The sequence below is a fragment of the Phalacrocorax aristotelis genome, chromosome 5 (genome assembly GCF_949628215.1).
Source record: "Phalacrocorax aristotelis chromosome 5, bGulAri2.1, whole genome shotgun sequence".
Taxonomy (NCBI): domain Eukaryota; kingdom Metazoa; phylum Chordata; class Aves; order Suliformes; family Phalacrocoracidae; genus Phalacrocorax; species Phalacrocorax aristotelis.
In genome coordinates this window covers 56,022,583-56,040,250 of record NC_134280.1, presented here as the reverse complement: position 1 = coordinate 56,040,250, position 17,668 = coordinate 56,022,583, and the positions used below count along the sequence as shown (strand labels likewise).

The 17,668-nt window shown below is 40.2% G+C and overlaps 1 protein-coding gene across 12 annotated transcripts in view; it reads right to left on the bottom strand.

Moving 5' to 3' along the window:
* The window catches only part of PLEKHA7 (pleckstrin homology domain containing A7), a 181,299-nt gene that overhangs the window by 16,704 nt on the left and 146,927 nt on the right, over window positions 1–17,668 (bottom strand). For all 12 annotated transcript variants that reach the window (XM_075094687.1, XM_075094680.1, XM_075094681.1 and 9 more), the window contains 5 exons: window positions 7,448–7,516; window positions 7,081–7,161; window positions 5,640–5,789; window positions 3,784–3,885; window positions 180–288 (listed from right to left, as the gene is read on the bottom strand). In XM_075094687.1, coding sequence (XP_074950788.1) covers window positions 180–288; window positions 3,784–3,885; window positions 5,640–5,789; window positions 7,081–7,161; window positions 7,448–7,516 — 511 coding nt within the window. The remainder of the gene's footprint in view (window positions 1–179; window positions 289–3,783; window positions 3,886–5,639; window positions 5,790–7,080; window positions 7,162–7,447; window positions 7,517–17,668) is intronic.

Here is a 17,668-nt window from a genome sequence, read left to right as displayed (position 1 = left end):
AACAAACAAACAAAAAATTTTCTCACCTCAACCAAAGAAACGCCAAGTTAATGTGTTCAATCAACAGTTTTCTAATGCAACCAACAGCAGAATTAACTGGATTTTCTGCAGTAGAACTTCTAGACTGTTTGCACAGCTGCACTTATATATTTTTTATGTTTTAATTATGTTCTCTTTACCTGGATTCTTGATAGAGTCTACTATGGTTTTGTAGTTTGTTTTATTTGCACTCAAGCCAGCTGTAACATCTTCGATTCTCCACAAGTCTTTTTGTATTTGTGTTTTCTCCTGATGTTTGTAGTAAAAGAAAGAAAGAAAAATCAATTATATCTAATTTTCAATTTATTATGGGCTTATCCTTCTTTTGATACCAAAACCAATCTAATGTTTCAGAACTTACATGAAAACTTAGGAGTCTAGAAATAAGTTAAAACATTATTTTAAAATAAATAAAAAAAACCCAAACCACCAACACAACCCAACATATCTTAGCCGTTAAATTTTTTAGAGCATTTCTGAGTCTTGGAAGACTTCCTATAGAAGGCTGGGGGAAAGAGACACCTATACATTTTTCTCTACAATTTTATTCAGGCTACAAAAACCTAGTTTAATGTTCTACATAAAATGAGCTCACAGAAGCTTTTCACATTTGAACTTTTGTTCTTAAATCCCATACTAACACACTTATGACTGCTAAGGCAGCCGTATGAAACTCATCTTAACACATTAATGGGAAATGCCCAATATTAAAAAGGCAAAAAATTAGTATAGTCTCCCTGAATACTGCTGTGAACTTCCTAATAGCTTTTAATGGATGAAATATAAAACCAAAATTAACTCAGAAGGGCTGACAAATTTAATATCTGCTTATATTTGGGTTGTTGGGCCTACTGGACGTGATGTAGTATAGGCTGAAATAACATACTGCTGCTGTTCCAGGATTTGGTCTCATCTGGCATCCTACTTGCTTTATCAAGGCTTTCCAGGAGGAAAGAAAGAGAAGCTTTGTCTACAGTCTGGACTCTGCCTTTGATTGCATCTTGCAGCCAGAGGCTTTGGCTGCTGAAGCCACCACTTCAGTCAGATGCTCACTGCAATTGTTATAAATAGCTATTGTCATCTACTTAATCAACGCCTGGTAATTCTGCCTTCAAAAATTGGCATTAAGAATAAACTTAAGCAGACTGTTTTCCTTTTGGTTTTACTAAAGAAAGCAGAAAGCAGTGAAACACTGTATTTAAGAATTCCTTAGAAACTGCTCAAGAGCTCTGGAAATCCACCACTTGCCATGACCTGCAAAATAACTGCTAATTAATCCTATAAGCCTGAAAGAGAAAAATTTCAGTAAAATCTCCTACACCTCATAGACCTAAGGAAGGCATATAAATTGCTTTCCACTTTCTGTCTCAGATCACAAAATACGTTCAGCCAGGTTACAGATCAGCAAACAGGGTGCCAAGAACACAAACATTTAAATGATGGAGAACATTATTTGCCTATAGTAAACTCACTTAATAGATGGGACATATCTTCCAAGATTGTCGATACAAACTATAGATTTGCACATTTAATTTCATTTTTCTGAGATTAATCACACTACAAGGAACCAAATGAGAGATTTACAATAATCAAGCCTCAGAACTGGTTAGAAACCCCTACATGTACAAAAAGATCCTGCTTCTAAAACCACTCAGAAAATGTTCGATCGGTAATGTGCAAAAGCCAGGGGATCTTTTAATATTATTTCTTCCCATTACTTAAATATTGATGTGAAGAGAATATTTTAGATCAAAAATGGACTAGATCTAAAACATAAACAGATGAATTTATTTTTAAATTATGAAAGCCAAAACTGCTGTTTACGAAATGGCATAAACATGCTTTATTGGCAAGCATGAAAAGGTAACTTGGAGAGAGAAATCTATTTCTCTAACTTCTTTCACACAAAAACATAATTTAGAATGATTTATAAAACCAGAGAAGAAACACCAATTAAAAAGTTATCACTGACAAAATACAACATCTCAGTTAATTTCAGCATGTCCATGCAAAAGACAATGAAGCTACACTCTTACAAACAAGATTTACTCTGACTGAGCTGCTTAAAACATTTAGGTTTTAACCTCTTAATTAATACTATGTGGAAACAACATTAGCTGCTTCCTACAGCTACTTGAGCCTGCAAGTTTACAGAGTTTTTAATAATATTCCATGAAGACTGCATTTTAAAACTGATGTGTATTAATTTAGTGCTATTGGAAAATACTAGATAAACAATCTTGAGTCTACATACCCTTGGGCAGAGATCAAAAAAACTTCTTAACTATTTTGGGTACTTCAAATGAGACTTCTTTGAAGCAATATATTTTTAAGAACATTCAGTACTTTCTGAAAAAAGTAGTACCTCCAAAATAGGTATTCAGAAACATTTTTTAAAATTTTAGCCAAACATACCTATGCATACGTATATACACATATATAAGTATACACACAAAACACATAATGTGCATACATTTGTGTGTGCGCGTGCATATTTTTTTTAAATTATGCATATGATATGAGATGATAATAAAACTGAGTTAACGTTTTTTTTTCCTGTGAAACCGCATTCCCTTCTATACGTATTGCTAAATCACATGCCACACGTCCAGTATTTTAAGCGTGCTCAGTGCACAACTGAAATTGTTTGTTAAAGTACTTTAACAAAGTATATTTTGTTAAAACCTGCAATTTCCCTTTGTTAAACAAAATAACTTCATAAAGGGACCATTTTATTCTAAAATACCCCCGGGTTTTTTTGGAGGGATGTATTCTACAGCTAAGCTCCATTACATATTATTCTGGCTCTAGAAACTGAATCAGTCCCCCACTCCCCATAATCAAAAGTAATGGACCTTGAAGATTGATGGAATCTAAAAACGCTTTACAACTCTTGCTTTGATACAAAACGTTTATCAATTAATACTGAAAAAAGACTTCAAATCATATTTGTTGCAAATAAATAAACTCAAAATTTTAACTCGTGAGCTTTTTTGGTCCAGGATATTTGGAAAAGTAGGCTCAGATTTGAGAAAAATTTATACATTAGCTTTGTTCCTTGTGTTTTGTCTTTTAAATAAAACTCTTCTGCTTAAACACAGGAAAAATAATCCAGACTCTATTTCTTGCCATAAGAATAAAATCAGCAGCTGTAAGCAGGTATGTAGAAATAATCTGGTGTTCAGCAAACAGAATAACTTAGCTTCAAACAAAGCTTCTGTGTAAGATTCAAAACTGAATAATTGATTTAAAACTGAGATGCTTTTCAATTACTGATGGCTGTTAAACACTTATTCCACTTCACAAAACAATCTCCAGAGATAAATCTTCCATAAATAGACGAACATGACAAAGAACAAGTAATGACAATAACAAGCTAGTGACTGATGTTCCTAAAAATGGACAAAGAAGCCAACAATGTCAGATCAAATAAATGAAAGACTAAGTCCTGCAGAGTCTTATAAATTAAATACATTATCAATGTCAAGATGTCAGCCTGTAATACAAACGTAATAAAATAATGACAAATTTGCATAGACAACTTATGAGAAACTATTACACATGTTGCAAGATAGCTAGTTACTGCACAGCTACGCTGTTAAAATGTCTAAAGTTTGAAAACTAAGCTACAAGACAGCTGAATACAGTATAGAAATTGCAGAGAATTTCTCTTATGAGATGATAGCTTTCAAGTTCAGACAAAAATCATCTCATAAGTAAACGAGTGTCTGAAAATGGACTCACCTGAGATACCAATGAACTATTCATCTGTTCCTGTAAGGCTTTTTTCAGCTGGCTCACATCCTTTTCTAATTTCAGATATTCATTCCAGGCATTTTCCATTTCCTATTAACAGATGGAATACTTTAATACAATGTTAAACTTTGAAATCACTCTATCCATTCTCTTATAGACCATCAAAGTGTTTTTAAGATGGTGGTGTTCTATTACAAACAGAAGCAAAAAAAATCCATTTTGTAGTCTACTTTTTTTGCGTAGAGTTGATGATAAACTTCAAAATGCTTTATAGCTTGCAAGATCAAGGCAAGAATCCCTGGTTGAAAAATTCTGGCCAGCTTGCTCACACAAAACCATTTCCTAAGCATAGAACGGGCACTTAACAGAATTTGAGCTATGGCTAATATGCTATGAAGGAATCAAGTCTATTCCAGTACCATTTCCTTTTACCTTAGTTCTCTGCTTAAAACAAGTTACTAATTAAAATCCAAACAGTCACCTAAACCAGAACCCATGTTTTGAAACACAAAGCAGGTTACTCTTTAGAAGTTCTAGAGACTGTGTTGTAATGTCATTAGAAGTGAATAAACAAGGAGACACCTGGAAAATAAGGCTATCCAATCACCCTTACTTAGATTATTTCTAGCATCCATGGCACCACAGTCTGCCTTCTGACCCAGAACTGAGAAAAATCAGGTGTCTGGAGCATTTTTATGTAAGGAATGATGAAGTAGGCTTTTTTTCCTGAAATCTAGAAAACACATCACTTGGGATTTGAGGGGAAGAAATAACAGAGGTCGATGAAACCATGAGTGGCATGGAGAGTGGATGACAACTGACCATTCCCCATCCTTTCTTATACAAGAACAAGGGTATACTACACGAAACATATACAAGTCAGGCTCAAAACAAATAAAAGAAAGTGGCTATTCATGCAGTGGGGAAAAGGTCTGAGCAATACCTTGCCAAATAATGTTTTGGATGCAAAAGGCTCACAAAATTTATTAGGAGGCTGTACGGGCTCTTGGCAATGAGATCTACTGAGGATTACTAAAAATACTGCCCACCTCTCCTATCCTTACTTTCCCTAAGCATCTGCTTATGCAGAATCCTGGCTAAAAGGAGCCTTGGACTGGACCAGTACAACTGTTCTTACATTTACTTGCTATTTATGCCCCTGATTAAGTTTTAAATGCTACCTATGGAAGTCATACATTTTCTACAGACAGAAAACTCTGCACATATATATTTAAATGATGCTGGCATCTTAATGATCAGATCTTACTACAGGAAAGGTGTTCATGCAATTCTAGAAAAAACCTTATGAAGAGCTAGTCCCATGTTCATTAAGAGGCAGGAATAACATACTGAGTACACAACATCCATGTTTAATATACTCTCTTTCACGGCCAATTCTTAGAAATATTTTTATTAATAAAAAAGCAACATTAACTTGCATGTCAATTTCATTAAGTCATAATATCAACAGTAAATTTTGACCAAAATATCAACAGACTTTCCAAATTCCTTTTCTCCTGGAAAAATACCATGGAATCACATTTATATTTTCAAAGGACTAGCTGAAAGATTTGCAATATAAACCTCATACATAAATGAAAAATGTATAAAAAAGGGGGTTTGAGCTTTTGGGGGGGGGGGGGCAGAGGGGGAGGGGAGGGAGGAGGAGGCACTGAAAGGAAAGCTGTAGAGATTGTTTACGTTTTTTTGTTCTGGTTTAGCATCCTGTACCTTAACCAAATCAGTTCAGAACAGGACTTGACTCCCCTATCCAACGAACTATATGGTTTTTCTCTAACTTGTATTTTAATGATGGTTTTCTTGAAACAGCCAAAACCACATACCGTTGAAACTTTGGATATTTCAGCCCGAATATGTATGAGATCCTCTTGCAAAAGTCTCTGCTGGTAAGAAATTTTTTCTGCGTGTTGTGGTTGGTCTTTGTACTGTTCCATCTGCCTGTGTAAAACCTCCAAAACAGACTCCAGCTGATCCTAACAAAGATGATGGTGGTCATAAGCTTACAACATTTACATGGAATTTTATGGATCTACCTGAAGGAAAATAAAAATTGTTTTCTACCTCCCCAGTCTTTCATATAAGCCACTAGAGGTTAGGATTGGCATCCTGTTGTGGAGACTAAGATGTAAACAAAAAAGTGCAAGACCCTTAATTAACTATTCTAACCAAAATTATCTGATATCTTCCACTAAATCTTTCCATTAAGTAGCCAAAACTGTGGAAAACACAAATCAGTGAGAGGGAAACATTTCTATTTACAGTATCTGTTAAACTGTAATGTACAATTTCACAAAAATTCCCACTAAGCAGTACAGAACTGTGACAGCCCTACCACAGCACAGCATTAGCTGTTCATTTAAGGACAGGTTCTCATTCACTGCTGTAGTTAAATTAGTCATGTGAGGGATTAAAATATTGTCTAAAACACTAAGTAGGCCCAATTCATTCAGTCAGGAGTAAATGACACCATCCTTTTTGCACGGTAACTCTTCCGAAGAATCCATCTGGACAGTATTTTCATTTTAGAATAGATTTTTTTTCTGAATCACCTCAATTTATTGACAGCTATAGCTCACAGGCAGTGAAGTAGATAGGGACACATACAGGCAAAGGAAGACAAGGAAAAGCAAGCCATTTTGTTATTGTTTACTATTTGAACTCTGACTTGAACAGGCACAGAGGAAACAACTACAAACTTGCCACAGGATATATTCCAGTATTTCAGACATAACTCTCAGAGGTAAGTTCACAGTACTATATATAAACCACCATAGGTTTCTGAAGTCACTACAAATTTGGATCTCTCTCCCTTCTCTCACTCCTTTTTTTAAAAAACAAAATAAAACAAAACAAACCCCCACAACAAAACCCAACAAACCACCACACCAGTTACAGTGAGAGCACAGTATGGTAGCATGCTGCTATTTAGGCAAACAATGTTCAGTTGGGAAGACTCCACCTCACACCATATACATATTAAGACATAAAGCAAAACTACACAGAGAAGTGTAGGTACTCCAATTTGTAATATATGCCAGAAAATTAAATGTATGTGGTTTTAAAAACATTCATTTTCAAAAATGTTTTCTAAAACTGGGTACTCATCCCTACATAAAAAACAATTCTTCTCCTTATATAAGTTTATACATGTGTCCAAAGAAAACTAGTACAACGCAAGTAGCATCCAGTAATTTGATTGTTTGTAATTCCATATTTTATGTTTAGATGAAAGTTATTTTATAAAACCCTTTTTAACCTACTTACTTTATTTTCCTTAAGGGCTCTTATTTTGTCCTCCAAGTCCTGCAGAATTCTGTCCTGCTCACAGAAAATGCTTAGCTTGACCTGAGATGAAATCAAATAAATGGAAGACTAAGAAGGCCTGCATAGTCTTATAAATTAAATACGTTATCAACGTCAAGATATCAGCATGTAATAAAAACATAATAAAATAATGACAAATTTGCATACGCAATCTTATAAATATATAATGTTAGATTTTAAAAACCAAGCAGAAAAGTCTCCACTAGCAACATTTTACTCCAACGAGCAAAATAATGTGAACATGTAATAGTACAACACAAATAGCCAAAACAATGCAAGAGGTTCTGAAGCGGTATTTGATACTTACATCAATATCACTTTCTGCAATCTTGACAGGTTTTGTACTTCGTTCTTTTAATGTGTCACGCCCTGTCACCTAAGAGGAACAGGTTTTAAAGACCTGAGAAAATTGTTGCAAACTAAAGCCTAATTATGCTTCAACAATGAAAAGAATAGTTTTGTTAAATATTCAGTTATTAACAAAGATGAATAAAATTTTGGATCCAAGTCTTTCCAAATACGGCTTTAGTTTTTAAAAAAATGTTATCAGAAAGGATTACTAGTTATATTAAGCTATTTAATAACTCTTACAGTAGCTTAAAATTCTGTACAAAACAGCATAATCCCCACTTGTCTATGGTTACAAATGTCCTGTTCCTGCAAAACTTAATAGTTTTAACAGTTTGGCTTTAATAGCTTTCTTTAAGCCTAAGGACTTGAATAGTTCCTTTAAATGCATGGTTGCAAGAATAACAGCATTAATTAATGACTAAAAATACAACTTTATGGCAACTCTTTCATTCCACAAAGGATAGTTTCTTTCACAGTAGAGGGTGAATTTTATTAAAAACAGACTGCTATAAAAGCGCTACAGTGGGATTAAATGTAATTAATCTATTTTGATATGTTTATAATATAACAAATCTCTCATTCCATAAATCATTTGTTTCATATTCAATTTCTGGCAAGAAGACTATTTTCTCACATAATGCAGTTTTTAAATCGGTACAGATACTATACTATATTATCCTTCCAACCTCCACAGCAATCTTAAAATGAAGGCATGTCTATCTGTAGAAAAGTTCATTATTTCCACTGTCTACATAGGACCCTTTCTGTGAACAACTGAGGTTAAGAGAATGGCAATATAATACAGCTCATTAATCATGCAGTTTTTAAAAGTCTTAAAATCTAATGGCTTAATATTACTAGATTAGAACACCTTTAAAGATTCATTAAAGCAAATACTATCCTACCAAAGAAACACCTGGTGTTTAGATGTATAGTATTCATATACAGTATATATCTAGTCACATACAGGCAAGAGTTTTTAAAGAAAATTTCACCTAAATATTGTCTTTAATAATATAAGAGCAGAAGTTGTTGGCTTTTTCAGTGGGGTAGAAGGGGTAGTCTGCTTTTTTACTGACTGACTGGCAATCTCTAGACTTGAAGCTACATAGTTAACACTTATGAACCTAACGGGCACCTACAGGATCATGCCAGGTCTCTTAAAGCAATTAAATTTTACTGTAAGCGTAAACAAGTCTTTTATACAATCTCAGTTTCTCATTTAACATGTTATGTGAAGTTAGCCATCTACACATAGTATTTTCAAATAACAAAGTAGGTTTAAGACAGAAGAGTATGGTCATCATTTACGTTTACTGTCTTCTCTCCTCCAGTGGCAGACTCCATTCAAAGACTTATCATGTGGTGAAACGTAACTTCCCCACCACGAAAATCAAAAGCATTTACTGCCTCAAAACTTTCTTTTTTTTTTTTTTTTAATATTTCAATTTTCAACAATGCTGTGTTTTATGTAAGAAAAACCCTTTCTTTCAAAAGTATTAATGGAATTATTAAAATGCTAATAATAGTAACAAATAATTAAATATAAGCATAAATACTAGCCTGTCAAAGTAATAATTTTGCATATTTAATTACCTGCAAGCTAAGAGAATGCAAAAGCCTTTTTCAAAGCAATGGAATTAACATAAAAACCAGAGTCTACAGATTTTGGGGATATTTTAAATTACGTAATCAGAACTGTAAAGAATTTGTTAATTATCAGGCAGTGAACATGAGAAGATAACGAAGATTTAGCATGCTTTCACATTTTCAAAATTACACATAAAAGTCACTACATGACACAATCATTTTCAAAACATGATAAAATGAAACCAAACACTGAGGTCAGCCATAACGTCACATACAGACTCCAAGGGGGGGGGGGGGGGGGGGGGGGAGGAAAGCAAAATAAAACAAAGGAAAGAAAAAAAATTATTACAGAAAGCTTTACAGTTTACCGTAAGACACCTGTAAAAGCCAGAATACGTGAACATTAACTGCTATTTTAAAAAGCAATGGGATGAGCACATTTCAGATGCAAGCAGTCTTACATGTATACTGGAAAGTAACCCTTGTGCTGAGTTCTTTAGCACTTTGTATATCGTGTTGATCAGAGGTCCATTATTTTCTATCTGTTTCAAACAAAAGTTTAGTAATAGCTCATTACAGATGTAAAAATTAATCAAAACTCCAGGAGCAGCAGTAATCACATGCTCTTATGTTACACCGATCCTTGGGGTTTATAGTCTATATAATCTGCCATCATGGAAACTCCAGCTGGATATCTATCTAGCTTGTTATACTGTGGGCAGATTGTTCATCCAACCATAACACTTTTTACTTTTGCAAAACACACAACACAAAATAGGATTTGCTCAGACTTGCCCAACTGCAGTTTGAAGAGCATTGGGAATTACAGGAAAGTATTTTCTGTCATGCAATATGTAGTAATGCTTGCACCAAGAGCTCCATATTGATAACCTCAGCGACCTAGTTCAAACCTCAGTGAAAAGCTACTTAAATCACACTTACCCTTCCTCCCATAACAAATACCTGCCATGCACTTTTCCCTTCATTATCTGTGTGACACAACCTTGCACTAGCAACCTCTTTCAACTACACTAGAAACCAAACAGCTTCAGTTATTACAGTATGACTGCAGAAAAATGAAGCAGGACCACTGCCGAACCACTGAGAGGGCCCCACATTTGCTCCAACCGGTTGCACAATTTATACTTAGGACACAAACTTTCCTGTACTTCCTCATCGCTATTTTGTATAACCTGCTTTGGAATGTTTGTAAACCATTCTGAAGTGAGGTGAGGCTGCCCATCCATCCCTCCTGTAGCCTGCTTGTACTTGATTTCATAATCGCAAAAAGGGGAGCTTTCTTCAATACCTGTGTTTCACCTTATTTGCAAAGTCATCTTAGAAGCTTGTGGGGAAAACTGAGTTTTTCTTTCTTTGCTCTTCCTTTCTGCTTTTCTAATACAGGTTATAACCCCTTTAGAGATTAAAAAAAAAGACCAGAAACAAAAAAAACCAAATACGAACAACAACAAACAAAAAACCCAAGCAACTGTGGAAACACAACTGTGGAAATCTGTTTGCAGAAGAGGCAGGGTTATGCTACAGCATACAGTTACACCATTTCTTCCATGCTCCACGTAGCTCTGTTTCATGAGTGAAAAAAAGAATACAGAGCATTGCAACAATTTGGGGGGTGGGGGGTGGGGAGGAAGAGTTCATAATCTAAGGGCAATATTGTTAAAGAAAACCTCCACAATGCATGGTATTTGACAAGTTCAAAATTATCAATAATTGTTCCTCATAGTGTGAGTAAACAGCCTTTAGAGGCTTTTTTTTAATGCCAGAACTAGCCTGCATGCGAGAGAAAACTGCTGAAATGGATTAATATCTCTAGAGCATTTTTATTTCATTTATACTTATGACAATACACTATAATGTTCAACATTACAATCTTGATATTAACAAAATTATTTCTTTGATAATATTTTAAACTCTTAATAAAAAACAGGCTCATATTAAATATAAGAGCAAGTGGGGGGGACAAAATGTGAGTAATGACAAATTACTAAATGCTGTATAACCAGTTACTGTGATCAGTTTTAGTACTATGGCATGCATTAGGCGTGGGGCTCGGGTCAGAAATGTTATTAGGAAACTCCCTGGTCTGGTACAGCCCTCTGATTACTACCCGTGACTGGTTGTGCAGGTGGGCAGTGATGAAGTTGTGGAGAAAAGCCCAAGAACAATCAAAAGGGACTTCAGGGCACTGGGGTGACTGCCTGAAGGACTGGAAGCACAGGTAGCGTTTTCCTCAATCCTGTCAGTGGCAGGGAAGAACAATACTGAAAGTAACAGGAAAACTCATCTGATTAACACGTGGCTCAGAGGCTGGTTCCATTGGTGGAATTTAGGGTTTTTTTGATCATGGGAAGGTTAACATGGCACTGGGCCTGCTGGTGGCAGATGGAGTTCACCTATCACAAAGGGGGAAAAGGATTCTTGCAAATAAGTTGGCGGGGCTCACTGAGAGGGCTTTAAACTAGGTTCAAAGAGGGAAGGGGATGTAGCCAGGCCCACCAGAGAGGAGCCATGGGGTGGCATGACGGGGTTGGGGGTGAAACCGATAGCCCAGCTCAAGTGCACCTACGCCAGTGCACGCAGCATGGGCAACAAGCAGGAGGAGCTGGAAGCCATTGTGCAGCGGGATAGCTATGACTTAGTTGCCATCACAGAGACATGGTGGGATGACTCTTATGACTGGAGTGCTGCAACGGACGGCTATAAGCTCTTCAGAAGGGGCGGGCAAAGGAGGAGAGGTAGTGGGGTGGCTCTGTATGTTAGGGAGTACTTTGATTGCATAGAGCTTAGTGACTTTGATGATAAGGTCAAGTGCTTATGGGTAAGGATGAGGGGGAAGGCCAAGGCGGCCAACAAGGCAGATATCCTGCTGGGGGTCTGTTATAGACCATCCAACAAGGATGAAGAGGTAGATGAAGTGCTCTACAAGAAGCTGGAGGAAGTATCACAATCGGTTGCCCTTGTTCTAGTGGGGGACTTCAATTTACCAGATGTCCGCTGCAAATACAACACAGCAGAGAAGAAACAGTCTAGGAGGTTCCTGGAGTGTGTGGAAGACAACTTCTTCACACAGCTGGTAAGTGAACCTACCAGGGGAGGTGCCTTGGTTGACCTCCTGTTCACAAACAGGGAAGTACTGGTGGGAGATGTGGCGGTTGGAGGCCATCTTAGGCTTAGTGACCATGATATGATGGACTTCTTGATTCTTGGCAAAGTAAGAAGAGGCGTCACAGCAGAACCACTACCATGGACTACCAGAGGGCAGACTTTGGCCTGTTCAGGGCATTGGTTGGGAGAATCCCTTAGGAGGAAGTCCAGAAGGGCAAAGGAGTCCAGGAAGGCTGGGCTTCCTTCAAGAACGAAGTCTTGCAGGAGCAGGCTGTCCCCAAGTGCTGCAAGACAAACCAGTGGAGAAGACGACCGGCCTGGCTGAACAGGGAGCTTCTGCTGACACTCAGGAGAAAAAAAAGAGTTTACTGCTTTTGGAAGAAGGGGCAGGTAACACAAGAAGAGTACTGAGACCTTGTTAGGTCTTGCAGGCAGAAGATTAGGCAAGCAAAAACCCAGCTAGAACTCAACCTGGCCACTGCTGTAAGAGGTAACAAAAATATTTTTACAAATATATTAACAACAAAAAGAGCACCAAAAAGAATCTCTGTCCTCTATTGGACGCGGATGGGAACATTGCAACTGAGGATGAGGATAAGGCTGAGGCACTAAATGCCTTCTTTGCCTCAGTCTTTAACAGTCAGACCAGTTATCCCCTGAACTGGAAGGCAGGGATGGATCACAGAATAAACTCCCCATAACCCAGGAGGAAGCAGTTTATGATCTGCTGCTCCATCTGGACACTCACAAGTCATCCTGGTGGGAGTCTGTTATAGACCACCCAACCAGGATGAGGAGACAGATGAAGTACTCTACAAGCAGTTGGCTGAAGTCTCACAATCTCTAGCCCTTGTTCTCATGGGAGACTTCAACTTACCAGATATCTGCTGGAAATACAACACAGCAGAGAGAAAGCAGTCTCAGAGGTTCCTGGAGTGTGTGGGAGATAACTTCCTGGAAAGGAAGATGAGGAGAAGGCTGAGGTACTTAATGCTTTCTTTGCCTCAGTCTTTAATAGTCAGACTGGTCATCCTCAGGGTTGTCAGGCCCCTGTGCTGGGACATGGAGATAGCATGCAGAATGAAGTCCCAGTTGTTGAAGAGGTGGCAGTCACCAACCTGCTCCTTCACCTGGATGTTCACAAGTCCATGGGGCTGGATGGGATCCACCCAAGGATATTGAGGGACCTGGCAGAGGAGCTCACCAAGCCAATCTCCATCATTTACCAGCAGTCCTGGTCAACCGGGGAGGTCCCAGATGGCTGGAAACTAGCAAATGTGACGCCCCTCTACAAGAAGGGTCAGAAGGAGGATCGGGGGAACTACAGGCCTGTCAACCTGACCTCAGTGCCGGGAAAGGTCATGGAGTAGATCATCTTGAATGCCATTACACGGCACGTGTGGGACAACCAGGGGATCAGACTTAGCTAGCATGGGTTTATGAAAGAGAAGTCCTGCCTCACTAACCTGGTCTCCTTCTGTGGTAACGTGACCTGCTTAGTGGATGAGGGGAAGGCTGTGGACATTGCCTACTTGGACTTTAGTAAGGCCTTTGACACTGCCTCCCACAGCATTCTCCTGGAGAAGCTGGCTGCTCATGGCTTGGACAAGTGCACTCTGGGCTGGGTTAAAAACCGGCTGGATGCCGAGCCCAGAGAGTGGTGGTAAATGAGCCAAATCCAGTTGGTGGCCGGTCATGAGCGGTGTTCCCCAGGGCTCAGTGTTGGGGCCAGTCCTGTTCAATATCTTTATCAATGATCTGGATGAGGGAATCAAGTGCACCCTCAGTCAGTTTGCAGATGACACCAAGCTGGGTGGAAGTGTCGATCTACTCAAGGGTAAGAAGGCCCTACAGAAGGATCTGGACAGGCTGGATTGTTGCGCCGGAGCCAACGGTATGAGATTCAACAAGGCTAAGTGCCGGGTCCTGCACTTTGGTCACAACAACCCCATGCAACGCTACAGGCTTGGGGAGGAGTGGCTGGAGAGCTGCCTGGCAGAGAAGGACCTAGGGGTGCTGCCTGACAGCCGGCTGAACATGAGCCAGCAGTGTGCCCAGGTGGCCAAGAGGGCCAACGGCATCCTGGTTTGTATCAGGAATAGTGCGGCCAGCAGGAGCAGGGATGTGATCATGCCCCTGTACTTGGCACTGGTGAGGCCACACCTCGAGTACTGCGTGCAGTTTTGGGCCCCTCAGTACAAGAAGGACATTGAGTTGCTGGAGCATGTCCAGAGAAGGGCAACAAAGTTGGTGAAGGGTCTAGAGAATAAGCCTTATGAGGAGCAGCTGAGGTAATTGGGGTTGTTTATCCTGGAGAAGAGGAGGCTGAGGGGAGACCTTATTGCTCTCTGCAACTACCTGAAAGGAGGTTGTAGCGAGGAGGGAGTCAGGCTCTTCTCCCTAGTAACAAGTGATAGGACAAGAGGAAACGGCCCCGAGCAGTGCCAGAGGAAGTTTAGGTTGGATATTAGGAAAAACTTCTTCACCAAAACGGTTGTCAGGCATTGGAACAGGCTGCCCAAGGAGGTGGGGGAGTCTCCATCCCTGGAGGTATTTAAAAGAAGGGTAGATGTGGTGCTTGAGGAGACGGTTTAGTGGTGGACTTGGTAGTGACAGGTTAGCGGTTGGACTCAATGATCTTAAGGGTCTTTTCCAAACTTAACAATTCTATGATTCTATGATTCTAAGTCTATGGGGCCAGATGGGATCCACCTGAGAGTACTGAGGTAGCTGACAGAGGAGCTTGCCAAGCCACTCTCCATCATTTACAAGCAGTCCTGGTTAACAGGGGAGGTCCCAGATGACTGGAGGCTTGCCGATATGATGCCCACCTACAAGAAAGGCCGGAAGGAGGATCTGGGGAACTACAGGCCTGTCAACCTGACCTCGGTACCAGGGAAGGTTATGGAGCGGTTCATCTTGAGTGAGCTCACCAAGCATGTGCAGGAAAACCAGGGGATTAGGCCCTGTCAGCCCGGCTTCATGAAAGGCAGGTACTGCCTCACTAACCTGGTCTCCTTCTATGACAGGGCGACCTGCCTGATGGATGAGGGAAAGGCTATGGATGTTGCCTACCTGGACTTTAGTAAAGCCTTTGATACTGTCTCCCACAGCATTCTCCTGGAGAAGCTGGCTGCTCATGGCTTGGACAAGTGCACTCTGGGCTGGGTTAAAAACCGGCTGGATGCCGAGCCCAGAGAGTGGTGGTAAATGAGCCAAATCCAGTTGGTGGCCGGTCATGAGCGGTGTTCCCCAGGGCTCAGTGTTGGGGCCAGTCCTGTTCAATATCTTTATCAATGATCTGGATGAGGGAATCAAGTGCACCCTCAGTCAGTTTGCAGATGACACCAAGCTGGGTGGAAGTGTCGATCTACTCAAGGGTAAGAAGGCCCTACAGAAGGATCTGGACAGGCTGGATTGTTGCGCCGGAGCCAACGGTATGAGATTCAACAAGGCTAAGTGCCGGGTCCTGCACTTTGGTCACAACAACCCCATGCAACGCTACAGGCTTGGGGAGGAGTGGCTGGAGAGCTGCCTGGCAGAGAAGGACCTAGGGGTGCTGCCTGACAGCCGGCTGAACATGAGCCAGCAGTGTGCCCAGGTGGCCAAGAGGGCCAACGGCATCCTGGTTTGTATCAGGAATAGTGCGGCCAGCAGGAGCAGGGATGCGATCATGCCCCTGTACTTGGCACTGGTGAGGCCACAACTCGAGTACTGCGTGCAGTTTTGGGCCCCTCAGTACAAGAAGGACATTGAGTTGCTGGAGCATGTCCAGAGAAGGGCAATGAAGCAGGTGAAGGGCCTGGAGATCAGGTTTTATGAGGAGAGGTTGAGGGAACTGGGGTTGTTTAGTGTGGAGAAGAGGCTGAAAGGAGGCTGTAGTAGAGGTGGGTGTAGGTCTCTTCTCCCAGGTCACTAGCAACAGAACAAGAAGAAATGGCTTCAAGCTGCATCAGGGGAGGTTTAGATTGGATATTAGGAAAAAGTTCTTTACTGAAAGAGTGGTCAGGCATTGGAACAGGCTGCCCAGAGAGGTGGTAGAGTCGCCATCCCAGGAGGTATTTAAAAGATGTGTAAATGTGGGATTTCAGGGCATGGTTTAGGAGATATGGTAGTGTTGGGTTGACGGTTGGACTTGATGATCCTAGAGGTTGTTTCCAGCCTTACTGATTCTATAATTCTGTGAATTGCTTAGTTACTATTCCATGTTAAAAAGTTATATTTCAAAACCTCTAGGAAGAGGAGCTTTCAGAAATAGTGGATTTAGTGAAAAGAAAGAAGTTTAACTCCAGTTCTAGAATCTTCAGCCCTATTTAATACTGTTTAATCAGAGTGGGTCTAATTCAAAGGCCAGTGAAGTCAAAAGAGAGACTTGAATTAAAAGGCTATTTAAGCCTTCAGTGTCTTAAATGAAAGGTAACAAATACATTAACTGTGAATTTGCCATATTCCACCATTACCAAATCAATATGCAATTTGCATAGTTTCATCCAGCACTGTATTCTTTTTTCCTCATGCTGCAGAACAAAGCATCTCTTCAGTAATTTATATTTAGTGGCAAAACACAATTTAACCAATACAAAGACACCTTCTCAAGTTTCACACGGTCTCTTTAATCTCTCAGCAACCTGATCTGAATTTTTACATTTCCAGGCCACTACTGAAAGAAGGTTATTAAGAAATGCCCATTTTGAAAAATTAGATCGTTCTTATGGAAGCACACTTGACATTTTGACTGCCAAGATTTTCAAAAGGGAACTAATGCAAACGTTACCTTTAACACTAATGCTGGGGGATGAAGGGATTGAGAGCAGCCCTGCAGAGAAGGACATGGGGATGCTTGTGGATGAAAAGCTGGACATGAACAAGCAATGTGTGCTTGCAGCCCAGAAAGCCAACTGCGTCCTGGGCTGCATCAAAAGAAGCGTGACCTCAAGGGAGGTGATTCTGCCCCTCTACTCTGCTATGGCGAGATCACCACCTGGAGAGCTGTGTCCAGATCTGGAGTCCTCAGCGCAGGAAAGACATGGACCTGTTGGAGCGGGTCCAGAGGAGGGCCACAAAAATGATCAGAGGGTTGGAGCACCTCTCCTATGAGGACAGGCTGAGTGAGTTGGGGTTGTTCAGCTTGGAAAAGCGAAGGCTTCGGGGAGACCTTATTGAAGGCTTTCAATACTTAAAAGCAGCTTATAAGATCACAGAATCACAGGTTGGAAGGGACCTCAAGGATCATCTAGTCCAACCTTTCTGGGAAGAGCACAGTCTAGACAAGATGGCCCAGCATCCTGTCCAGATGACTCTTAAAGGTGCCCAACGTGGCCGAGTCAACCACTTCCCTGGGGAGATTATTCCTCAATGTGAAAAATTTCCCTCTCCTGTCCAATTGGAATCTCCCCAAGAGCAACTTGTGTCCATTCCCCCATGTCCTCTCCATGTGACTCCATGTAAAAAGGGAGTCTCT